Source organism: Nomia melanderi, chromosome 4 (assembly GCF_051020985.1).
Source record: "Nomia melanderi isolate GNS246 chromosome 4, iyNomMela1, whole genome shotgun sequence".
NCBI classification, from domain to species: Eukaryota; Metazoa; Arthropoda; class Insecta; order Hymenoptera; family Halictidae; genus Nomia; species Nomia melanderi.
The window spans coordinates 920,056-946,837 of NC_135002.1; the positions used below are offsets into that span (position 1 = coordinate 920,056).

General features: G+C 44.6%; 1 protein-coding gene and 1 long non-coding RNA gene across 5 annotated transcripts; both read left to right on the forward strand.

Annotated features, from left to right (window-relative positions):
- Positions 1-169: 169 nt before the first annotated feature.
- Positions 170-5,505, forward strand: LOC116434789 (putative glutathione-specific gamma-glutamylcyclotransferase 2). The gene is made up of 4 exons (XM_031993531.2): positions 170-1,235; positions 3,562-3,597; positions 4,253-4,515; positions 4,903-5,505. Exons 1-4 carry the CDS (start codon positions 1,071-1,073, stop codon positions 5,249-5,251), a joined length of 813 nt encoding a protein of 270 aa, XP_031849391.1. The 5' UTR covers positions 170-1,070; the 3' UTR covers positions 5,252-5,505.
- A 1,361-nt stretch (positions 5,506-6,866) lies between these two features.
- LOC116434791 (uncharacterized) lies at positions 6,867-15,961 on the forward strand. Of its 4 annotated transcripts, XR_004236624.2 has the most exons (4): positions 6,867-7,228; positions 8,439-8,550; positions 8,949-9,810; positions 15,112-15,961. It is a non-coding gene; the product is annotated as an uncharacterized LOC116434791 (long non-coding RNA). The 4 variants fall into 4 exon arrangements; XR_004236623.2 differs by lacking the exon at positions 8,439-8,550; XR_004236625.2 differs by lacking the exon at positions 8,439-8,550 and having other exon boundaries at positions 15,115-15,961.
- The last annotated feature ends 10,821 nt before the right edge of the window (positions 15,962-26,782 follow it).

A 26,782-nucleotide genomic window follows, 5' to 3' on the forward strand; every position in this document is an offset into this window, starting at 1 on the left:
TTGTTTATGTATTCGAAGTTCGGGTGCTATACGTCAGCCGCTCATCGTGTTTCGTCAGCCGCCTCATCAGTTCTCCCACTAGCGGCTTCTAACGTTCCCTCTCTCTCCGACCGGCAGGATTTTCCTGTCGCCCTCTTCGTCAGCCTACTTCCATCTCTTTTCACAAATGGAGGTACACGCCCGAGAAACCGGCAGTCTCGGTCAAGCTCCCGCGCGGACTACATACTCCGTCCGATCTCGTCGAATTTCTACTTGGTTCCACGTGTCCTGAGATTTCGCACTGATCCCTAATGAAACGTTCGGAAGAATCGTCTCCTCGATCGAACCGGCAGCAATCAACGACGCGCGCGAAGAGATTCATCGGACGCGATCATCGGATCATCCGCCCGGCAACGATCCAGCGAAGGACCTTACGCGAAATCCCCGAGAGATCGTTCGATTGATCTATCATCGACCGCGGTGCGAGGCCGGCGATAAACGGATTCCTGGAACGATGGCATCGCCGATGCCGAAGACTCGCGAAACGATACGCGCGGAGAGGACAAGGAACGCGTCGTGATCTCGACCGAACGGTTAAATCCTCTAATGAACCCGTCGGCGAGAATGGGAGGAATGAAACGAGAATCGTTGCCGTGGAGGGAGTGAGATTTTCTTGAGAGCGGAGCTTTCGTGTCTACTGGCGGTCGGTGGGGTAAAAGCACAGTCGAGCCACGTGCCGCGCGCTTGTCAAATCGATGACCACGTTGCAGGCACTTCAGATAAGGCAACTAGCATTAGTATTTCGTTTCCTGTTCGCGTTAATTTATTTATTTATTTCTTCGTTCCTGGAGGCTCGAGGGGACACTGGGAACGCACACAAGTATTCGCAAGTAGCATTCCGCTAGAAATAACCTTTGACCCTCGTCGGTTCGAAGCCACAGGCTGGTTTCTATAAATCGAATCGAAACTCGTCTCGTCTCGTTTCGAACGAAACGGTCCAGAGTAATTCCGCGCGAAGAGAAACAGTGGGACACCGGGAGGAGGAGACGATTGGTGATCGTTGCAGAGAATCGTTTATTCGACCATTGACAATGGAAGATGAAAATAATGGCAACGGCGGTATATGGGTATTCGGTTACGGGTCTTTGTGTTGGCATCCAGGATTCAAATATAAGAGAGGCGTCGTGGGACACGTGAAAGGATTCATTAGGCGATTTTGGCAGGGGAACACCACGCACCGCGGCACTAATGAGAATGTAATTATCAGAAATGGAATTTAGGGACGCTCCATTACGCTCTCTGCGTCGTTGCTTTTCACGGCTGTGACAGATTCGTGGAAAATTCACATCAATTTTATACAAATATTATATTAACGTTTATTACGAATAGATCACAGTATTGTAACGATTCATTAATGTATCATAGTATTATTCATATTAATATAGCATAGAATATTTATCAGATTATACAATAAAATATTGTTAAACGTTCAAAATGATTCACTAGAGAATCCGATGATAATGAAACGTGAACCGTGACGCAAAACGCTAACATTCGAACACGCATAGGGGACGAAAAATTATCGGAAGCAATTCATGTTCGTTAAAACGTGCAATTTCGAAACTTTTATTGCGCGTTAGAGGACGGCACGCGAAACAAAACATATGTACGCAGATACGTATATGCGCGAAATATTTTCGATCGAACATGTAGGATTTATTGTAGTGGTCTAAAAACGTTTGTACGTTCTCTTTACAATTCTTCGTTGTTCTCTTTACAATTCTCTCTCTCTCTCACTCTAAATTCGCTTCGTACGCACTATCTCACACCGTTGCTCTTCACAATTTGCGCGATCCACGGCGGTCCCCTAGCAACGCGCGGGCTATGGAAAACAAGTCGTTGGCAACGCGTAGCGACGGTTTCACGACCGCGCTTGTTCCTACGGCTCGTTCCTGCGGACATACTGTATAGCTTTTTCATGCGGAGGTGGTCTGTCAGTTGTGCTATTTATATCGATAATTTTCTCCGCGTAAAATTCTTTTACAAAGCTTTGGCAAATGGCCATTGTCCCGCCAGAGGGATGCACTTTTGCTTGACGTTTCGAAATTTACGACGAGCGGGGGCACGTCACGAATGCTTTTGTTCGCGTCACTCGCGGTCACAAGGTTTGTGACATTGTACTTCGTTGTGTCTTCTTTTGCGTCTACAGTTTACTCGGCGTGTTTATCCACGTGTTCTTCAACTGGGCTTCGCAGTTTACGACTTCCTTGACACTAAACCTGTTAGACGGTCACAATCACCCATTTCTGATTTATTGTTTTTGCGATTATTAGAAAGATAAGATTTCTCGAAGAAATTATTCAGGATATTGATCTAGCAATACGCAAACTGAATTATAAATCAATGTCTCGACAAATGCACTCCTGAAGTTGGTATAAGAGGTATTTCGAAAAGTGAGTTTAACTGCTCGGTTTAGTGTTAATTGTAAAAATAAACGTGTCGCATTAAATGGGAGACACGAGTTGTCGAGTAGCTGCCGATAGGAGGATGCTCGTTTAACACTAGAACTACCACGTGGGTCATAATAACTCTTCCTAATTTGTTCTTGTATAATTATTGAAAAGGCACAGATACTCGTTTGAGAGGTCATTAAGGAAACTGATTTAGTAATACCTAAATTGATATATGAGCCAATTGAAATCTTAACACTTGTTATTTATTATTTATTATTCAACATATTTTCGAGAATTTCCACTGCAGACAGAAATACTTTCAACCACACACGAAACAAATCAAAACTTTTGCCAAAAATGTTAATGCATACAATGTGTTAATAACTGCACACTTGTGACTCTCACAAAGAAATGACAAAAAATCAGTTGAAGTACTCGTTAGTTCCAGTGTTTAAAGTCATACAGTACAAAGCGCGCAGGACAATACATACACGCACACGTATTTATGTGGCCACCCAGTAAGTAGTCACGGATGCTTCTATTAAGACCAATAAAAGTTGGACACTGTTTCGTTTAATTAATTTGTCACTCTGATTTATACAGTTAATCGATTTAATATGGTTATGTGCATTGAAACTAATTTTCTTTTCTTCTCTCTTGTTTCTCTCCTTTTTTTAAAGAAGTTCTATAATAATTCGAGATTACCGACGAGTACAAACAAAGATATAACTCGTGTACCCGGGTTGACGAGTCGATAATTCGCGACTTTGTATGCCCACGGTCCGAGCGTGTCACTTCATCCTTCGACGTGGCCGACGCGAACGCAACGACGAGACTTTTATCTCGCGCCTTACGGTTTATTGTACTACGATTAACACGATCCACGCGGGGTTTTATTAAATAAGTACGATTTCTCTTGATCTCGTGTTACCGTGCCGCTTCCCAATCAATGTAAACCAGTTGCAACTCGTAGAAACCGATATCTTTCGAACACAATTTCGTCCCCCGTGTTCGTGTTACGTGTTTGCGTCACATGCTTGTCCACTGACCAAGCTTCTCGTTCATTGTTCGCTTTATTTCTATTTCAATACTCGTGTTTGCTCAATGATTCTGTTTTCTTTTGTTACAGCCCGGGCGCGTGGCTACGCTGATAAAAGAACAAGAGGTGAATATACGTTTTACAACGACGTCACGATTCCTAATCCAACATTTTCCGCTTGTTCGTTCCTCCTCGCGCGGAGGAACCGGATACACGGGATCTCGCTAACTCGAAACACGATTGTAGAAGGAAAAAAAATACATTCGCTGTTTAACACGTTAAATGTCATGTCAGTCACGGATGATTGATGCCTCTGAGTTACTGAAAACATTAGTAACTTGCAAGATAATCGGTGTCGAGTCAAAATGTTCTGCGCCACGGAAACTTCGGTTACATTTTGCTTATAAACTATATCGATTTTTTAAATAAAATAATATGTTCTATTCAGGTTTTTGGTAATTTTTATGTATTTTGATATTGGTTCTTTATGCTTTTACTGCTTTGTAACGTATATCGCTATCAGTGATCATTAAAAATATTTTCTTACAAAGATTGAAGTGTACCATATGTGGTGATGACATGTTGATAACGTAACTAAGTTGATAATAGTAATGCAAATATTGGAACACTAAATAGTGAATAATCGTTGCTTTTCTTTGCTAAACAGGATAAGAGTACAAAAAAATGGTGAAGATTTTCGTGGCGCTTAACGTGTTAATGTTTCATAATGCCGATACGTTTCTGGTGAATTGCGACTTAATTAGTCTCTTTGTTGTCGCAGGGCATTGTATACGGTTGCGCGTTCCAAGTCGAAGACAGCGTGGCACTGCCGTATTTGGAAAACCGCGAATGCACTTTGGGTGGATACATAACAATAGTTTCGACGTTCTACAGTCGAGATGGGAGCAAGAGTTTTCCTGTGATCATATACATCGCCACCAATAAGAATCAGCATTGGCTCGGGGATGCCCCGCTTCATCACATAGCGGATCAAATTTTTCAGAGTTCCGGTCCCAGTGGACACAACGTCGAATACCTTCTACGGTAATTTTCGAGTCGACTTTGCGCATGGCTTAAATTCAATATGAGGCTTTATGATATAAATTTAATCGGTTAATTAACACGTTGAATGTCGTGGGGGTCACTGATGATGACCCCCAATCAAATTGAATTATTGTTTACTCGGTTGAACTATGATTATTTGAAAACATTTCTGTATTATAAATAATGCTACCTAATGCGGTGACATTCATGCTAGATAAACGTGCAGTAATAGTGATTCGGTCAACGTGTTAATTCAATTCGTTTTGAGATCAGAATGAAAGACAATAGTCAATTTTAATTTCTGCGTTTTGTGGATGTCTTTTATACTTAATTTTCTGTGGAATTATTTTGTTATGCTACATTATCATTTTGTTCGTTTGTTAATAGGTTAGCAGAATTTATGCATCGTTATTTGCCCGAAGTCTGCGACGATCATTTATTCACATTAGAGCTGTTGGTGCGGTCGCGGATAAAGGAACATAACATGTGTCTCAGGACATTAATGGGTAATCGAGACTTCGACATCGTCATCGATAACGACGATGTGGACATCGATAACGACGATGTAGACATCGACGACGACGACGACGACGACGACGACGAAGACGACGTAGACGTCACCGACGTAGTCATCGACGACAAAAGCGATGACAATGGCGTCACCAATCTCAGGGAAAATACGTTCCAATTTATATTAGGGATATCTCGTAAAACTTCGCCTTGCCTGAAAATATAGTTGGCGGATAATGTTAATTTTGAAAAGACTATAGGAGCAGCTAGCCCGCAAGACGAGAAACGCGTGTACAATGAAACGAAAGAGATAGTAAGAATTATGTTTCTCGGAGTTTGTAAATATTTATGAAAAGAATTTTTATTGTCCTAAGAGCACAACTGTGAGAATGTATTACGGTAATTTTATTAATGAAAAAAGTCACTGGTGTGTACTAACTACAGTCCACCCTTAATTTTAAATAGACGAGTAATATCTCATTACGTTTTTAATTCCTGTATTGTATGTTTTTTTTTTTAAATATGCAATCTCAACAAGGGGAATAAAAATAATTATATTTGTAATCTTCGTGGGAAGTATTTTACAATTCCAAATTAGTATTCCAAGAGTGAAACATCCTTCCAAAACACACTGTTTACTTCTGTAGGTACATATTCTAATAATCACCAAATGGTAATGTAGAATTGACAGTCGGTACAGTTGATGCTGAAGAAGATACCTTCTTTACCATCTAGCTATCTCTTCTTTATCGGTAGTATTCAAATATAATAGAATCCTTTACGCAAATTAAGAATCAACAAAATGATCTATTTTCCATAAACCTGTTTAACAATGAATGCAACTTTGTTCCTAATATCATAACGTCTATATCTTGACAATTTTGTTATTCTTAATATTCTGTACTCGGTACAGAATGCAATTGAACTTGTTATTAAGTACAGATTAACGTTATAATACACTGTACACATGATGTACATACGGTTAATTAAAATTCCATTGTGTTCCAAGGAAAATGTTTACACTGGCGACAGACAATTTTCAGAATTTTCGGTAAAAATACGAGGAAAAGGGAACACGGAGTTCCTGGTTACGCCGTGACGCCGTGACGAGGCTCGAAAGATCTTCGTTATTATTTCAGCGAAACGAAGCGTGCATGGGTGCACGCTCGAGTTGGCTCAAGTACGAGTTGTTAACTTCCCCGCGTGGATTCTGACCAATTTATTACGCACAGAATTCCTTCTTTTATTTTCTACGATCATCGCTCGATAATTGTCGCAGAATCTTGCAGACAAATCTTCGCCACACCGAAGACAATGCAACGTAAATTTCTTTGCTTCGTTTTCAGTGATTTCTTTGATCATTATACCACAAACCATATGGTACAGTACAAACTATTTCTAAAATTCACGATAGCAGCGTCGTCTATCTGGAAAAAATTAATTACATAAAAGTCTGTACAAGTACTCAATTTGTTTAAAAACTTTGTCTTGTAAAAACAAGGATCATACTTGATAAATTGCAAATAACCCAGCTTCGAGACTTACTGAACAGCAAAAGAAAAGCTAAATAAAATAAAAGGCAATGCGTTGCTAAGTGAAAAGTGGGAGACCTCATTCGGTTGGCTAAGTATAATAATTGATTACAGAATTCGAATAAATCGAGTAACATTCGAGTGTTCGTTAAACCACGTTAAAAATGTTGACGAGTCTGACACGTTAGAAGGCAAGTGGCGAACAGTAGCGAAAATCAGATTTCGCCGAGAAGAGTCAGCCGAGTTCGGCGTCTAACGAGAACCGCTGGTACGCTATGCGAGCCGATATTTTTACATTGTCGGCAGTCGGGGTTCCTGGTGTTGGTGGACGACACTGAACAGGGAACGCAGGAAGAGGACTGAGAAGCTCCTTACGGAACGCACGTAAACGAACGTTCGTCACGCATCGCGGCGATAAAGCCAGCCAGGTATCTCGGGGATAACGTTACTCTTGGCTGCGTGTGTGTTGTCCTGTAATTCCATTAATGCACCTCCGCGGACAGGACGTTCGAAAAAACGCAGCAAGCCGGTTTCCATGTGAAGAGGAGACTTTTTAGTGGATATCCGAAAACTAACCTCTGCCTGACGTGCGGCGATAGTCCTCGAAACAGGAGCGTGTTACAACCAGGATCGAAAATCAACTGAAACGCGGAGCCGCACAGGTGTACCAGGTAATTGTGAATTTCAAGTATAGATCAAGCTCATTAACAAGCAACCGAAGCAAATACTTGAGTATCTAGGTCTCCGCTGTATTGCAAAATACTCTCGTCTATCGATACGCGAGGAGATAGATGATCAACTAACCATAGTTACTTTGTTAATGAAGACGCATTTGCAAGAATGTTCGTGCATTTCATGGTTCGGGATTACCATCCAAGACGAAGTTTCTTTAATGTTCATGGATTTAGGTTAATTGTGTGGCCAAAGAGGAATAGAAATTTATCGTTAGCCACGGTTCGCGGGGGAAACGAATTGATTTTTGGCATGAGCGGTTATCCCGTAAAAACCGTCGAATTTCCATGCCGCGGTTGCGTAAGCGGACGCGAAACGACTCCACCATGAGACAACCACGACGAAAATGTTGTTTCCGTTCGCGAGTGGTTTTCACGAGGTTGCTTTCGTGCGGAAAAGTCGAATACGGTTATATTGTTCGTCACGGTTATTACACGCGTATCTCTTTCATGCTTTTTCTTTCTTCCTCTCTTTCTTTGTTACACCTGCCGTGCACGACAGATATCGCAACAATCCCGCTCGCAGATTTTCATTCACCGATAAATTTCGTATATAATCATCATTTCAAATTCTACTCGCGCTCTACTCACAATGTTGTTAAATATTAAAGCCGTTGCCGGTAATAATTCCTCGGTCCTTCATGGTCGCTCGATTTCCTGAATAATAAAAGGAACTGTGCTACCGGCGAGGCACGTTTTCCCGCGTTTTTTTCTTTTCGCCATGCCGCGAACAATGAAAAACAATGGAAAAGAACCAGGGCCGTGGTCCGATCGAACGCTCGTAAACGGGCGACACGTATTACAGCCGATCTCGTGTTATTATGTCAAGTGCCAGCCGAGTGAAAAGCGACAGATCGGTTTTTCGTTTCGAACTCGTAATTTACATTCAATCTCCGAGCGAACCCGGCCTTTTTGCACATCCCTCGAGAAATTTTGCCGCACACACTTTTTCCTAGAATATCGCGTTATTGTGTCCCGAGATTGCGTTCCGGGATAACCTCGTTTCTTCGACGAACAAACAACGAACGAGAAAAGAACGAGCACGAACGACGAATAAGTATATACACGGAACGTAGTTACGTACGCGCTGGTCCGTTGAGGTTATGTTCGGCATAAAAAAGAAAGCCAGCCGATTAATCATATTTAATAGAGAGATGCATCACGGAAAGGAGGAGAAAAAGAGGAGAACCGTAACGACGACGGGTGAAAGCTGTTTTCTCGTTGCCGTACCGGCGCGGGCCATGTTAACACGTCGATTATCCGTAAGTGATTAAATTATGCTCCCCTTGTCGTTTGCGCGCGGCCACAGTGAAACTGCGAATCAATTATTCGTCGCATTGTCGATCGGTAGAGGCGTACAGGGCGGAGGAGGAGGAGGTGGAGGAGGAGGAGAGATGGGGAGCCACGGGCCCGTTTTTGCGGACCGTGAGAGCGATCGTCGGCAATAAAACCGGCGGGGCCCAGCCTCCTTTTGCGGTCCGCGGCGTGTTTTATCAGAGTGAAATCCTTTCTCTGCGAGCGCGCGAGAGACGTATCGCCGCCTCGCGGCGCCGCGCCTCTCCTCGGCTCTGCCCGGCCACTTAATTACACGAATCCGCGCGGCGCGCCGCGGCGTTACGCGGAATTACATAAATATCATATTCTTTTCTTTTTTTTCCAGCGAACCGGAATTACGGTCAAGGCTAGCGCCGATCGGTCTCGATTTCTAAGGTGACGCTCGAAGCGGAATCACCGGCGACCGTCGGAAGGGAACGCGGAGCGCTGCTATCATCTCCGGCCGTCGTCGTCACCGGTTCACGTGTTCCGTGTGATTATCGACTTTACGGCGGATCGGACTGCGCGCCTTTACGCGAAGTTAAATGGAACGTTGGAAGATTGCACGTTCCGGAACTAGTACGAGGACCGTGGGACTGGCTCGGCCCTCTTACGTCGAATATGGGAACTAGTAGTTCCCCGAGGAGAATTATTTTCATGGAACCACCCTGTATATTATATGAATGCGTCCAACTTCCCTAATGCTTCCGACGTCGGACGGGGGAAGCGGTAATATCCTAGGGGAGACTGTGCTCGGAACAGCTCGTATATTATGCGGATGTGTTCTAACTTCTGTACTGCTTCTAAGGCTGGAGGACTGGTAACTCCCTAGCAGGAACTGTTTTCGTAGAAGTAGATGTGTCCCAACTTCTGTACTGCTTCTAATGCTGGAGGACTAATAACTCCCTGGGAGGAATCCTTTTCATAGAAGCATCCTGCATGTTGTGTAGAAATTCTGTAATTCTTCTTTCATTCCCAAGTGCAGTGGGAGACTTTGAAGCTCGAGGACTCGACCTAAAGGAACTTGGACACCCAGTACGTCCCAACTTCTGTACTAATGCTGGAGAACTGATAACTCTTCAAGAGAAATTATTTTGATAGAACCATCCAGCATGCTGTATAGAACTTCCCTGATTCTTCTCTGATTTCCAAGCGCAGTGGGAGCCATTGAAGTTCGAGGAGTCGACTGAAAGGAACCCGGACACCTGGTACGTCCCGACTTCTGTACTAATGTTGGAGAACTCTTAACTCCCCAGGAGGAATTATTTTCATAGAAGCATGCTGCATGTTTTATACGTGTAAAACTTCCGTGATTCTTCTCCGATTGCCAAGTGCAGTGGGAGACATGGAAATTGGAGGATCCGAGCGAAAGGAAGTCGGACACCCGGTACGTGGACCGTGGAACGCGTGTGCCTGCGCTGGATCGCACAATGGGAATCGTCCGGCCGATCGCAGGCTAAAACACGATGGGATCGCGCGATTTATTTGCGACGTGGATCGAGGTGGGTCGCGGACGAAATGCGGGACTGCGCGTAGGTGCATCGCGCGATGCAGCGGGCGCAAGATACTTCAATAGCAACGCCGTGGAGAACGAATACGCGCGGGTCGTGTTGCCCACAGGCTCCGTTTGCCCCGACACAGAAACCTTTCTCTCTCATCATCGTGCGCGCAACGTCCGCGCCGTTCTCGGGTCCCCGTGTACGTGCACATGTAAACGTGTGTTTAAGTACGTGTACACACCGGAGCCCGATTAATTGATGCACGGCCGCGTAATGGCGCGGTTAAATGATCGACGAGGTGGCACGGTCGCACGGTGACCGACACGATGAGTCGTGTCTTGCTCTTGTGGGCGCCCTCTGCTTCTACCGACTCTATTTTCGCGGACAATTCTACCGTGTTCGCCGTTTACGCGCCAATTCCCGCGCGGAACGGTTTCACTCGAAACGGCGCTGCCAACCTAACGCGTCCCGGTGTTCCGGTATTCGGGACCGAGCCACGTACAGGGTGTTCAATTTCGTTCCTGATCATTCGAACAAATTTCTCGGTTTCCCCGTGCGTTGCAGATCTGTTCGCGCCGGAAACATCCGATGAACAGGTAGAATACCATTTCCGCTGAAATCCGTTTCAGTGGTTTTTCAGTGAAGGTACTGCAAAACATTTGCGTATCGCGTGCACGCCGATGGGTCGACACAAGGAAGGAAACTGCGATTCTAACCGACCGCGGCACGACTCGAGCGTCGAGGTAACGGCCAGTTCTGGTTCACTTTCGATTTCACCGGGGCCGCATCTCTCTAGGATCGCGGGGCAACGAGGCGAGCGCTCGCGCGTTGATGATAACGTTCAGAAAACCGCGTGACACGCGACGCGTCCAGGAAACCCGACCGCCGGGAGTCCCCGGTCGCCGCCGCGGACTGGTGAAAGTATTTCGCCGGTTCTTTCCTTTTCTTTTTACGAGCGAACGAGGTGGAACAAAGAGAGACGCGACTGGGCGACGTAATGGCGGAACCAGCGCACCGTGCGATCCTGGATCCGCATCTGCCCGGCGATTACCGGCTGAATTACGCGTCGCCGGGGAAGCTTCGCGGCGACGTTCCCGATGCCGGAAAGATCAGCGCTCCTCTCGCGGAAACACGCGACTGATAAGATGATTGTACGCGGCCAGGGACCGTCAGCGACTGAACGGCACTCTCGCTCGATAATGGGCGCAGAACGACGGGAAGACGGAAGGAGGATTGAATTGTGACGCTTACGTGATCGCTAGGAACTTTTACCGTTCTTTCGCTACTTCCTTTTGGTTGGATCAGTCTCGTAACAGTATTTAATCGGATCGTTCTATATTATCGCGTCGCTTTTTGCGAATGGCGCAAATGTCTTCTCGTTCTGTGAGGACAACTGCGCACGGTAACCTTGTTTCGCGGAATAAACAAATGAACAAATATAATAACGAACTTCTCATTTTCAATTGTACGAGCGTGCAGTTGTTTATTCGGGAAATATAAACCAGTTCGCTCGGAGCGTTCGCAGTAGCTGCGCTGTGTTTGATGAACAATTTAATGGTGTACAGCAGCGCGAGCACGAAACAATTCAAGCGGTACTCGCTTTAATTCCCGGTGAAATTGTATTAATCTAGATTAGCCGGGGCAGTCGTTAAGCCCGCGGAACGTTTCGCGCGTTCCGTCATAAATCCGTTTTGCATTTCCGCTTCCGTCGGGTACCGCGTGAGAGTCCGGGGGATTTGCGATTCGATTATTCCCTATACGACGCAACAATGGGGCAGAAAAAAATGCATTGAACGTTAACAGGCGACTGTAGCTCATCTCGTTCGAGTTTCAATTATTTCTTACTTTCGCGATGATACGCGGTAAGCGCGTTAACGATTGTTTATTGCAACGCGTGCGAACTAGCTTGTCCATTTAATTCCTGCGTTCGCTGCCGCGGCAGACGCTCGATTATCCGAATCACTTTGTTCCCGATTCATTCGGACAATGGCGGTTCCACTGTGGTATGTTGTATATTAATATTTTATAGTATACAGTATGCACAATAAGATATTATATAATAGTGAATAATACATCATATAATGCAATAAAATATTATATATATATATATACATATATAATATTTTATAATATTTTATTGCATTATACGATATATTGACAATACTACTCTCGTTACATTGCCACTGTTCCGTTATCCGAACCATCTTAGTCCGAATGGATTCTAGTTTAAAGTGCGTCAAAAGTCTAGAGTGTGCTGGTCGAAAAGGTTCCCTTGTTAGGTTCGACAACGCTCGCGCACGGCCGCCATGAAATTTCCAAGATGGCCGGCTCGCTACTTCCGCGAAACGTTGTCCCTTAAATCGCGGTTTTTTACCGCGCGGTCCGCGGTTTTACTGCCGCGGCCGGTAATGAAAATGTTCCGCCTCTACGCGAAACACGCAGACGAATTATTTTATTGGTCGCGAACGATGCGTTCCCGAGCCGGCGTATTTACCGGAAGACTCCGAGAGTCAACGACCGACGTAATCCTCGGGCATAATCGGCCCGTGATTTTTCCGCGTCCCGCACCTGCGATTCGTGTGTGCCGCGCTCGGTGGCACCATTGATCGGCGAACACGCGGTCCGAACGAGCTAACGGCGCGCCAACTTTCGTCCTGCCGATGCACCGGGTGACCCGGGACACGAAGGTCCTCGCTTCGACCCTATCGCGGAGCTGTATGCACTCTGCTTCACCCTTTTCGGACGAAGACTCTTTGAAGTACACGAAATTTGCAACGTATGAAGCTAAATTATACATCGAATGCATAAACGATAGAGAAAAGGGAAACTACGCATAGATCTCTCGCTATTCGAGTAATTAAACCATTCGTTTGCAACTTAGTATTCAAGATTATTCCGTAGAATTGGACGCACGTTGCAGCTAGGCAGCTGCGCTCTTAGATCTTAAAATGAAGGTTCGAGTTAAGATAGTCGAGACTAGATTAAATTTGAATGAACTTCATCAAGTTTAAATCAACTACATCGCTTTTAGGCGAAAGAATTATTGGATTAAGGTTGGACAAGTTTCAACGTGCTCTGCTCGAGCAGCGAGCAATCTAATCCGCTCGAAAATCGACCAATTAGTTCCACGCGTCTCCCAAAATAATACGTTACCCCGTAATCATCTGATCGGCGAAGAACCAAGCCCATGCCCGCACGACAAGCGAACACGATGAGATGCAAGTTGCAACGGTCAGGTGTAACGATACTGCCTACCCATTCCGAGGCTTCACGCGGTCTTCGAAAGGCATAAAAGAATCGATAAGCGAACGATCCTAATCGGAAGCGTATCCCAATACGAGCGGCTCGCCTCGCCTCGCCTCGCCTCGCCTCGCCTCGCTGTGAAACTGTGTCGATATAATTGGGCGAAGGAGATCGATAACGATCGATACACCTTGGGAACACCGGCCGCAGGGAACGTGAACGGGTACGGGCAGCCCGATTTCGAATCGTTCGGCTGAATGACGGGAACGCGGATCGATCTACAAAGATCGATCATCCGGTTCACCGAGCTCGGCTCCGGTCCTCTTTATACACGGTTTAATAACGAGGAAGAGCCTCGGCTCACGTGGTTCACATAAATTTACGGGGCAGCAACCTACTTATCACCTGCTACGCTCGCGAAACGTTATCCCTTTAATATCGTTTTACACGCCGTGTAATTATCCGCCGCGCGCGCGGCCGACAAAGAAACGACAAGTTCGTTCGTTTTCTGAAAGAAATAAATTCAAACGAACGGGAATCTTCATTTTCGCGCGGCGTTACGGCGGTCGTCGCATTAATACCTGTCGAATTAAATTGTACACCAGTTGACATTCAATTACGGGAAATCGTTTATTTATTGTTGGCTCGTTCGCCGGCGTGGCGAATCAATTTGCGTCGGAAGAACCGACGATCGAAGTTGAAATTGAACTCGTCGGCTTCTTTTCGTTTTTAACCGGGCTTGAAGTCTTCGCGTGAGAGATGCCGAGGGGTGGCTCTAATATCTGTAATTTTAGAAAGTCAATTAATCGGAATGAGACGGCCGAGGATAGAAGTACGTTTAGCGTAAGTTGTAGAAGGTTTAATGAAATTTTTAGTAAATGGATCGTCGACCTTTATGGCCGTTTATTAGGAGGAAAATGCGGGGGCCGGGGATTCCATTAATTTCGAGGCTCCACTTATTCGTTTCAGCTGTGTCACCCAGTATGCTCCTTGAACCCCCATGCTTTCCCGTTTTCCAGCTTGTTCCTTTGGGTACTATGTACGCCCGTTCCTCTAGGCGATTTCCTATAACAAGCTTTCGATTATATTCGAACAGCCGCAAAATTCCTCGCGTGCCTTTCCCGTCGCGTCACTTTCCTGCGTTTCCACGGGATAAAGTGCAGTCCCGCGGTGACTGAATCACTCCTGGATACCTCCGCGGCTCCTCGCGCGGCCATGATGTCGCAGGAACGTCGGATGCGTCGCGGTCCAACGTTATTTTACTGCTGCTCGTGAAATAATGCAAGTTAGAGTACTATTACGATTACTCGATGTTACTTGAATTTAATTCGCAACAATTATTCGACGTTACTTATGCAAATAATTCGATGCGATCTCGGTGGTTCTCGGTAGTTCTCGGTGGCGGCCATCTTGTCGGCTAGTTCGCTGCTCCGTCGTTCACTAAACATTTCAAAGCAAACGTTTCGAAACAGAAATTTCCTCCACGATCTCTTTAGAAGAACTCTAATCGATTATATCGTTTACAATTGCTTATCTCGAAGATCATTCTGTTAATTAGGAAGCGTACTAATGTACAATATCCCGCCATTTTCTTACCCGGTTCCCTCACTCGGCAGAAATTTCGAATTTTTGAAAGTCAAAGGTTTCCGTTCGTGATCTTTCTGCAAAAGAAGAATTTTAACTGACGCCAGTTAACCAGAGTCTTTGGGAAACGATGAAATATTTGAATTCATGTGGTAATAATTTCATAATTCGCTATGCTTCCAGCAGTCCGCTTCCTGCGTCCATCGGGAATTCCATGCTTTCTAAATCCAAGGGATTCCGTTCACGGTGTTTCGCAAGAGAAGAATTAACCGGCGGAGGGAAAAATTTTCGTGGGTGAACCGACGACGCGTTAAACTCTGTTGACCTCTCGTGATCAAGCGAACCGGCACTCTAGCCGTACAGGACGCGTGACCGTTTACCTGGAAGTCACGCCGGATCATTGAGCGCTAATGGTAACGTTCGGCTAGTTCCGTTGAACAATTTGCGACGGGGTGGCAGGCCTGGAGAAATTTGCAATTAAAACAACCGGGGCGGGGGCAGGAAAACTCCGATTCCCCCCGTCGCGACGCCGGAGATACGACGTTGTCGCTGGTGCGTCTCGTTGACGTGGTTAAACGAACTGAACACTTTGAAATAATGCAAGATCAACGGCCTTGAAATTTGTCGATTTCGTTTTATTTTACTCGAGAGAATAAAGTGATGTCTACACGTGCTACGATACAGGGAACAGTAATTATTTCGTTTTAGAAAATGAAGTATGATGTTGAGAGATATAAACGGAATTTTGTCTTGTAGATTGTTAGTCTTAATTTATTTAATTGACGAGCGTATAAGAAGATTTACGTGTAACAATGCTTCGTAAAATGAAACACGACGATAAAAAGATACGAGAATTTAGATGGCGGTTCACGTATACGGTGATTTTTATAAACAAATACCGAGAGAGTGAAATTAAGTGGGATTTTATAGTCGATAACGCAATACCATGGGTGGACAAAAAGGAAGCATAAAATTGTATTAAATTCCCACGAACTTCGCGTTTTATTTTTAAGAAACTTTTATGAGCTATATAATGAATACATGAACATCCTGCATAAAATCAGTATTAATTATTCAATTAATATCTCGCCACTCGCCGTACGCCTCTTCGATGGAGTATCAGGTAATTTCTTTTTCGATTTTTATCCGGAGCTCGGCGTGGCGTGAAAGTTGTTCACGATCCCCGCTTACTTCGTCTCCTTCTTCTTCTTCTTTTCTTCCTTCTCTCCGAGTTGTACGAAGAAAGCGACGCTGGCCTCTCGGAGTAACGAGAGATTATCAGGATTCCGAATCGTTTCGAATATATACTTAAGGCGGAAAATTCGAATCGCTTTAAGTATCATTCGAGAACTTGGAACACTTGGAACTCTCAAAATCCCAAAGTTCCAAAGTTTAAAAGTTCCAAAGTCTCAAAGTTACAAAGTTTTAAAGTTCCAAAGTCCCAAAGTTTCAAAGTTCCAGAGTTCCAAAGTTCTAAAGTTTCAAAGTCCCAAAGTTCCAAAGTCCCAAAGTTCCAAAGTCTCGTCATCGCAAACGACACTAAAACTCAACTGAAATTTAACACTTTCAAAGCCTAGAAGCTAGCCAGAGCAGAAGCGTTTCAGAAGATCGAAAAGTTAGCAGGTATCGGATCGTATTCGAAGCGATTCGAATGTTCCGTCACACGTAAGTACATATTCGAAGGGATTCGAAGTCTTGATAACCCATCGCTGGCTGGAAGTCGTGCATTGCCAATAGAGAACCACCGCTACCATCCGACTCGACGAAGAGTGACCCTCCGTCCTCCCTCTTCCCTTCGTTCCCTCTTTCTCTCCTCCTTCTCCCCCTTATGGTAACCCGTGACCACGTCATCCTTGTCCTAACCCAGTCACGTGAACCGTACCTTAACGCGCGAGGCCGGCCAGACACGCGGAAACGCGAGAGAGGATTTCGTATTGTGTGCGGTTGCAAGAACGCTTTTACCATTTGTCATGGAATTTCGTAGTTAATCCACCGGTTGTTACACGCGTATGATCGTTTGCTCGCCAGTTACCGTTGGGATTTCAAGTTCGTCACGACTGTTTGAATTTGAATTAAACTCCGGCACGAAAGATTTGCATTCGAATTGGCAATGAATCCGTGGTTCTGGTTTCGTTTGGAATTTAGCTTTGAAACTCACAGCGGAGAACTCGAATTTCGCTTTAAATTTCACCGTTCGAACTTCGAAAGGAGCCGTTGAGATTTGAATTTGAATTTACCCGGCAACATTTCAATTTCGATGGATTTCAATTGGAAAGCGTTTCCCAGCGAAACAACCGAAATTAAAATCGAATGAATCTAATTACTACCGCGGCGGACCAACCGCCGAGCAACCATTCCACCTTTCCCCAGGACCACGACCCTCCGATAAATCACTTTTATTTCCCTGTATGAAGTCGTCGACCCCTCGCGAAAGGGTCAATCGATCCTGGAAACGTTAATCGATGATCGATGTCTCGAGTTTACGTCCGAGTGATTTATTCGAACCTTGACCTAGGATGTCGGGGATCCGACGATGCCTTTGGCCAGCCCTTCCGACCGGCCATTAAGGTTCCAGCGCGTTGCTCCTGCTTCCGGCGTTTAAATTCAGACCACGGATGGACCTCGAACGGTAGAAGGAAAAAGAGAAGAAGGAAGAACGAACGTTCACTGGCGCACGCATCACCGATTATTATATTAGAACCGGCTGGCTGGCCGTCTATCTGTTCCTGATTTGACTATTCATCGGTCTCGCATCACGATTTTCGGACTCCAGCGAACTCCCCGGCCGCTGATAGATCCTTGGAATTATGTATATCCAGGAAATTGCTTGTACGAGCTGAATAATCACTCCAATCCCTCGAAACAACAAAGGAACGATTATTTCGCTCGAATCTTCGTGACCGAGATGCTCGAATAAAAGGAAATCGAAACGACGTTGCTACGCGATGGAAGCAAAACTACTGATCTCTATCGAATAACCAATATAGGCAAGGAATAATTTAATCGCTCATTTAAACACTAGATTAACTACTATTCACCAATGATCAAAACTTACAAGTCACTAGAACTCAGAACGAAACCTCTACATCCAAAAAGCATTGGTGATTAATTGAAAATTACTATATTATTATCATCATCATCATCGTTGAATATTTGGTAAATAAATACAACAGAGTTTAATATATTTAATAATATGTATTTTAAGAAGGCGATTCACAAAACTGAACAGGAACGCTGTAACGCAATAAAAATGGTCCTCAGGTAAAACTGACACTGTTCTTACCATTAAAAGTATATTTAATACTTACTCTCAACAATTATTATTGTTATTACTATAGTTTTATATTATCCATGTACTCTCCACGCTTCAATCGTCCGACTAGAATAGAAAGAAAGGAACCGTCGAGGTAACGGGATATTTTTCAGTCCGTCATACGACGCGAATAGGTTGATTAGCTGTATACCTTCGGGAACAGGTCAGCCCAATGATCGACCTAATGAGAAATCCGGGTCTCCTCTGGCCGTGGACGCCGGGGTCACGGAGTCAGTCAGGTGAATTCTTCTGTTTCCGACACGGGGACAATCGGTGCGGCGGATTGCCGCGCTCCCCGTGGCTCGGCTCCTCGCCGGCTGCTCGATGTGACGTTTATGTGCCATTGTGACGGTCAGGTTACATTAACCTTTCGGGACCGGTATTAATCTTTCGGACCGAGGTGAATCTTGATCGTGGAAAGCCGATCCTCGTGGTTCTTGTCCCCCGTTTCGTCGGCGCACTCGAAAAACTGCAGTTCACTCGGGGCAGCTACCCCTATCGTCGAGTTAGTTCGGCTGGAACAACGTTGTCGCTAGTTCATTAACACTAGAATTCATTAACACGTACCAGTCGAAATGACTGGTTTCGATTTTTTTATTTAGCAATTATTCATATCTTCGAAGCATTGAATATTCGAAATGACTTTGAAAATAAATAGTTTCATTTCAGTACTGTAATGAATGTCTGAAGAAACTGAAAATAATCTATTGTTACAGTTTTTATGGGAATTGAGTATTAATCGTATTAAATGCTCGGTAGTTTGTTATTAAAGAATAAGTATTACTATTCACTAAAAATTCTCGTGGCAGTCGTAATAATACTATCAATGAAAATTGGTATAAACTTCCATTGGCAATCGCGGCGTACGTGAAAAAGACAGATTAATCCGTGAAACTCGAGCAGAGACATTCATGCTGTCCCGCGAAGAATGGAAGACAGTTCGTTAATCTTCTCCGGCCAAAGAAAATTCGACTTGAGAACACCGCGCGGCGAAACGGGGACGCCATTTTTCCCGGGGGACAATTTCTGTCCGTGTTTCTTTGTGCCCGCGCATCGAGCGTCTTTCTTGTTCCCCGTCTTTCCTTTTCATGCCCAACGGCGTCGGGATCCCTCCTTTTTATTATTCCTCGGCATTCTCTTCCTTATATCAATCCTTTTGTCGTCCGGCTCGCGAGGTTCCTCTTGTTCCACATGTTTCCCCTTTATTTTCCCCCATTTTCTCCTCTCCTTTGTCCGAGCCGCACGGCCGCTCGTGACCGGAAACGCAACGACCGCGCGCCTCGCTGGGACACACACGTTGAGGACAGATTTTCTTTTCGTCGATCGCTTCAGCACCAGTCAAATTATCTAATCTGTATTCCATTCTATTAAGTCTAATGGAAAGTGAGTTTTATTTAACAATTTGTCGGATAGCAGCAGAACGTGAAGTTTCGAATCTGTACGCGTCGTTAACTGTACGTTCGTACCATTTTAACAATATTGTAACCGATATTCGAAAATTGTTCCGTGAACATCACGATCTGCTATAGATAGTCGACGATAGAAATAAAGACGCTAAGGAATTTTCAGATTGGACGTTAAAGTATTCAAAGATTAAGAGATTGTTCTAAAATCGATGATTCCTAATTTGCAATTCCCTGATTTGCGATCAATCGCAAACATCTTACACGCAATCTCCATAGTTCTCTTCCTATCACCAAGTTAGTCTTAGATTTTGAAAATCCGCCGATTCCCAGACGATCTCCTCGATTTTCCAGTGCCAGTCCTTTACGATCGTGAATCATCTTCCAGGTTCGCACGGGGCCGTTCAAGGATAGGAACGGCAAAAAGGCAAAAGCTGTTAGGCGCGGGAGGGAACTCGCCGCGAGAGACAATGCCGTCGCGCAGTTCCACGGGGATTTTTGTAATCGATACGATTATCGTCGTTATTAACGCCGAAGGACGTGCCTTTACGCATCGGCGACCGCGACAACGAGCTGCCGGCGGACAGATTCGACGGCGGTTGCATTAGAAAACCTATCGATTGTCCCTGAATGATCAGCCGAGAAGATCGAATCTCTCGGAAATCCTGTGAAGCGTAATCACGCAGTTACATGCGCTCGCGCGCACGCCTGATTTTTCCTGCCGGCGCGCCGCCGGTGATTGTGATCCGCTCGACCGACGACTAGATGCGTTCTCTTTACGGGCACAGGCGATTTACCAATGTTTGCGATTCCGCAACGCGATCCTTGGAATCCTACGAGGCCGCGAATACACTTGCGCCGCGACTCGCTGCTCCGAAATGAAACGTGCATATTCAGTTCGATGTTCGTTCGCTCGATTGTCCTTTATATTTTCCTTTCAACCGATTCGCAACTCTAGAATTATTCAATAGATTTCTGTAGATTCGATAGATTCGTTATTTCTTTTAGAAATGTTCAACTCGATTTTAACGGCGTCTTCGCTCTTTCAAAAAATGGCCGGTGTTAAAGATTTTAAGTATTGTTGAGCTATCGCCATTATCATTAATTTTATATTATATTATTTCAAAGAAATCTAATTCGAACCTGATTCAGCTTAACTCTTTGCGGACGAAGGGTCTCCAAAGTATACAAAATCTGTGGATTCTGGCAAATCACGCATCGAATGCCTGAATAATATAGAAATTATGTACTTTCTTGTTTGAGTAGTTGGCAACTTAGTATTACGAACATGGAAGTTTGATCTTCACAAAGTGTTAACCCTTTGCACGTGGAAGCTTTTTACTAGAAACAATCAACACTTTCCAATGAGACAAACGAAACTATTTGAAACGAAGTAACGAGAAAACGTACGTATGAAGGAACAAAGCTATTTTCTATAAATGTTCCACATATTGACGCATTATGCGAACTTAGTATTACATATAACACTTTACAATTTTGTTCTATCGAATGAAATGCTGGCTGAGAGTCAGCTCTCAAGTGCAAAGGGTAAAAAACGGCGATTACTCGACAGCCACGCAGCAAGGACACGGAGTATTCTAAGGATAGACGTTGAAATCGCGAGGCATTCTCGTAAAAAGCCACTTATTTACAGAACCCCATTCATTAACGAGATACCTGCGGACGAGCAATCGACGAGCCGCGCTCGCGGTAAAAGACACCGAGGCGGCCGCGCCGAATTCAAGATCAACGCGTACACGGTTTCGAATAACTATTACTCATCGGCGGTAACGATCGAATCCTGTTACCTGAATCGCGTCAATATTCCATCACAATCGTTACCGCGCGACAGATGGAATTCCCGTGTCCCGTCGATAACGCGTCGATCGCCGAAAGAGCGACGGAGACGGGGCTGCTGGGAGAGCCGAGGGAAAAATACTCGAGTATCGTTGGGAACAGCCTCGACGGGCGAAATTGCGGAGGACAAGAGAGGACTCGGCGTGCGTCCGAGCCACACATAAAATTGCAGCCGATGAAGCGGAATCACAGACCTCTCTTTGTGCCTTGTACGCTCGTAGTATCGCCTAGCGATGGGAAATGATACTGCTCAAATCGTGTCGACACTTAACGCGCCTCAACTATCATAGATTAGCAATCGTATTAACACTAGAACTACCGTATCAGTCAAGATGACTGGTTTCGTAATGATTTTCTTCGTAATGAATGTTCGAAGTGATTTAAATAAATTGCTTCATTTGAGTACGATGAATGTCTGAAGAAACTGAAAATAATCTACTGCTACAATTTTTATAGGAATCGCGTATTAATCGTATCAAATGCTCGGTAGTTCTAGTGTTAACAAGCTTCGGGAATTCTTGGATTAATCATCTATCCATCGAGATTCGAGCTTATCTTCAGGAATTCTCCAGAATTCGGAGATTCTAGGGAGAATCGTGCAAATATTTACCAAGCCTCGAGAATTCGCTAAGTTTGAGGAATCGCTAAATTCAGTAAATTGGTTCGAGAAGTTAATTGTCTTCGTAATACTCAAATTTGAATACGGATCAATGAAAATCTCGATCAGTGGATCATTGTTATTTCTAGAAAGAATATTTCTATGAAAAGCGATTTGATTCTGCGGTAGTTCCAGTTGGAACTGACGAGGAGCAGTGTCAAGCCCATCGCTAGTGTCGCCCACCTTGAAAGCGAGAAGAAAGAGACACCGGCATTCATCGGGCTCCTACGAATTAATCCTATTATAGAGGAAAGCCTCACCTTCGCCTGCCACATCATCATCATCATCAGAGCCGTCGTCGTCGTCGTCGTCGTCGTTGGCGTCGGCGGCACGTCGACGTCGCCGCGCCGTTCCCTCGTAAGAATCCCACACCGCGAAGGCGAGCCTTTACGTAATGGACCGGAGGTTCCGTTTGTTTATGTAATCAGATCCCCCAGAAACTCGCCGGGAACGGTGTTCGACAATTGAATACTTAATGCGAAATGGAAAGAGGATTGTTTGGGCGTCGCGCGGTTTGAATATGACGTAACGCTATTTTTCGGAAACGCGGATTCCTGGCCGTCGTTGAGAATCGTTCTCGCTGAATTCCTATTACGATCGCATCGTTATCGCTAACTTAACAATTACTGTTACCGAAAATTACATTTAGACATTCTCTTTGTAAAATCAAGTTGGACGATTAACAAGAAACTTGGTCGAAGCATTCTGATTGTCAATTTTCCACATTTTCTATAATCGTAATCCGCCCTTGAAAATTCACTGAAAAACCAACATTAACATCACGGAAGAATCTTATTACTCTTAACCCTTTGTATTCAGTTGTTTTTCACTAGAAATGTTTTACAAAATAATATTTCTAAAATCCAATATGCGTGAATTTGACGCGTTCCGTAAACCTAGTGTTAATAACAATTCAACAAATCTAAATGAGAGACCCAACGAACCGAATTTCCGTGAACGATGTACCGTCGCTGGGAACTTGGCACTCGTGACGTCATAGGGGCGGAGTCAGTCGCTCCGAGGAGCCCAATGGCGAGTCCGGAAGCGTCTTCCGATTGGTGCGCGCGAGCGATTCAGCCAATCGTACACCAGAACCGAAAATTCGCGTGAGTAAGGCGTGCGTTTTCGAGTCCGACCACTCGGACGAAAGTGCCAGGTTCCCTGCAACGGTGGCCTCCGACCTAACAATGGCGTAAAGGGGCCACCGCGAGAGCCAGGGAAAACCACTAGGGGAAACGGCCGCGGATTCTGTCGCCGATTACGCGGAAAAGAATGCGATAAACGCGGAGGGAAGAGGAATCGGTTTTGCGGGGAGCCAGCGGCGGCGGCAGCCGCGGAAATCAAACGGAATTCCACTTGCATTGCGTTACGCTGCATTCTCCGCGATCGGAGGCTCCTTGTACTTTCTAATTACGCGTTGGCTTCCCATTCGTCGTGAAGGTGGCTCGTAACGGACGAGCCGCGCTGCGCGATAACACGGACCGGTGCATTTTTCGTAACGAAACCCGCCGACGATTGTTTCGGAACCGGGAATTTCACCTGGCGAATAATATTCCTCGCTGCGACGCGGCACGACGCCGTGTCGTTAACCCCTTCACCCTAGGAAGACCGAAGGGGAGGGCACCTCGGACCGACTGCATCGAAACTTTCGAGAGAACACCGATCGCGGAGTGCAGAAGCTATTTATGGTCACTCGTATCCTCGAGATCGCTACCGAATAAACGATTCTCGTTTAGAACATCGATGGAAATGTGAAGAAATTGAAATAGAAATTTATGCTACCGATGTCGTAAATGTGTTAACCCTTTGCGGAAGATTCTTTGGAATACAGAAAACTTTCAACAGATGAAGCTAAATATATCAATTACTTAAGCAATAGAAAAATAGGAAATTACTGATGTCTTGCTATTCGAGTGATTCAATCATTTGTTTACGTAGTCTTCCAAATATGAAAATCTCGTCGAAATGTCGACATTCGTCTGCAAAGGTTAACCCTTTGCACAGAGAGGTGACTCTCGCCGCTTGATTTGATAGAAAATTATAAGGTCATATAATATCAAGCTTCGTATAATGCATCGACATATGAGATATTGCAATAAAATAGCTTTGTTCCTTGATCTACGTATGTTCTCTCATTGGTTAGTTACAAACAACGTCGTCTATGTCTTACCAGAACACGTTGAATATTTCTAGTGAAACATTTTCGAGTGCAAAGGGTTAATAATTACTTCGACATTTAACAGCTTAAGAACCTCGAAAAGTCTGCTGTTAGTATTTTTCTGAACACTATGTATTATCATTCGTATTTGGGTGGCTCTAATGCTGAAGATACGGAACCACGGTCGGGTCGAGAGAGACCCGAAGAACGCAGCAGCGTTGAAACGCAGGGAATCGACCAGTGGCCCGAACCACGCGCTACTCTACCGAGAAACGTGAATCACTGAGTTAATAGCCAATGATGTTAATTCGCTGTTCCGTATTAGAGAACGATGTTAATTCACCTTGATCGGCTGTGACTCAGCAGCTAGGATTTGCATTTCTTTTTCCCTCGCGATGCAACTGGGAATCGATTATTTTTCAATATTCATTGAACTTTCGTCTACCATTACCTTGGCGGTTTAGAATCCGAGTCAGGTTAACTGCTTAGGAATTGGCGCCGTTTATGCAAGTCGCCTTTTACAGTTTTCTTTCAAATAGAAATAAAAAGCAGCGAGTCTAATGTCTCTCGAATTATTTAATGCTCATTTAAGGTTTCAGATTCTTCTCGAGTTGGAAATATTTTCGATTTTCCAGCATTGGAATTCCTTTAACACATTTGCTACCAGCGTCACATATTTCACGGCAGTAATGCTATATTTTACATAATGAAAATGAAATGAATCCTATAGATATTGTTATGATAAATGATAAACTACAACGTTATATTTAGGAACTCGATTCGTTTCAGTTTCATGTTTCTAATATTTCGTTTAGATTTATTGGATCGAAGAAAATATTTTAATCGAGGAGACCGTCACCAAATTCTCGACCCGCCATCTTGGCGGTCCTCCCTCCGCCATTTTCTAACTCCAACGAACCCTGTACTCCCGATAAAGCCGAATAGTAACGATTGAATTTAAATTAAACATTATTCTTCAGCAAACTCGAGTGCGTAGAATTTCCCCCATTTTCCACTAAATCATTAATGACAAATTAGTCCTCTCGATCATAGTTTATGAACAAATCACAGAGCAATCTACATATACTCCCGCATTATTTCGTCTCGCGAAACGTCGTTGTCACCCGACCGAAACGTCGAACGCTTCCATCGAAAAACTTTCGTGCGCAGAGAGTTCGAAACGTCGATGACTCCTGGCTCGCATGCGAGGCTCATTCACCGGTAAGGAGAGGTCTGATATCATCCTCAAAGCAAGGACTATTAATACAGCGGCAAAGAGAGCCGCTGGAAATATTCAACCGTTGCATTCGAAGGGAGATAGGTACGACGTGGATCTAAGTAAATACACATGGTCGCACACTCGTTCGCAAATACACACGCAAACACATGGACACGCACACATACATATGGACAGAGACGCAGGCGTGTGCGAGTACACACGGTATGTATATGTACGCAGATACATAGAGTGTACAGAGGCTGTGTTTGCACGACGCGGAGATGAGAGAAGAGAGGAAAGGATAGAGGAAGATCCGTGCCACTCGGTCATTGGTGAACGTACCGTGCCGTACCGTGCTGTACCTCGCTGCATCGTATCCCCTTGCATCGTTGCATCCATTCCACGATCAGGATTCTTGTCCTCGTATCCTTTATTGTGCTCCTGTTCGTGATGCCTCTGAACGATACTGTTTGCGATCTTGCTTTCGAAACGTTCCTTTGACACTGTTTCCGATGCGGGGATTTTCGGGGACTCGCGAACACTCTACCGTAGCTTATCGGTTACTTTATCGACACTGTGTAGTGCGAGAGGGTGGATAGAGTAGAGTAAGAAATAGTATTGTTTTATTTGTATTATTCGGTCGATGTAGATATATGCTAGATGTCTAGAAATTGAAAATATATACATATTCTTTGAAGCCTATAATATATTAAAAATTGAAGAAAATAATTAAGGCGATGCCTGTATTCGCTCTTGAAGGATTAATTAATATTCTTAAAATGGCGAGGATAAGGTTGCGATAAATAATCAGTTTAACGGGAAAAACGAGAGTGAATGAAGCGGAGAGCCAGAGTTTCCCCAATTAAGAAATCTGTAATGTCTCTCGTAATTGGGTAGAGTTAATCCTCGGGTTTCCCATCCGAGAGAAGGAATTGTATCAGCTGGTGTCGTTGAGATTAATGGAAAGAGTGTTGGCTTCATTAAACATCGGCACGAAAGAACCGTAACACGAAGAGGTTTCTCTCGAACAGTGAATCATCGCGCACACCAATAACTCGTGTCATTTGACCCCGAGATGAAGCAAGTCGCGAGCGTCTTGCGAAACGCCGGGGCATTTTATTAAAACGTGAGAACTCGATAACGATGGACAGTGAAAGCCCCACGGATCCCCGATCGCGTCCGTTTAATATTCAATTTAAATTTCCCGAGGAAAACGCGCGAAGGATAACCGTTGCTAAGTTGCACG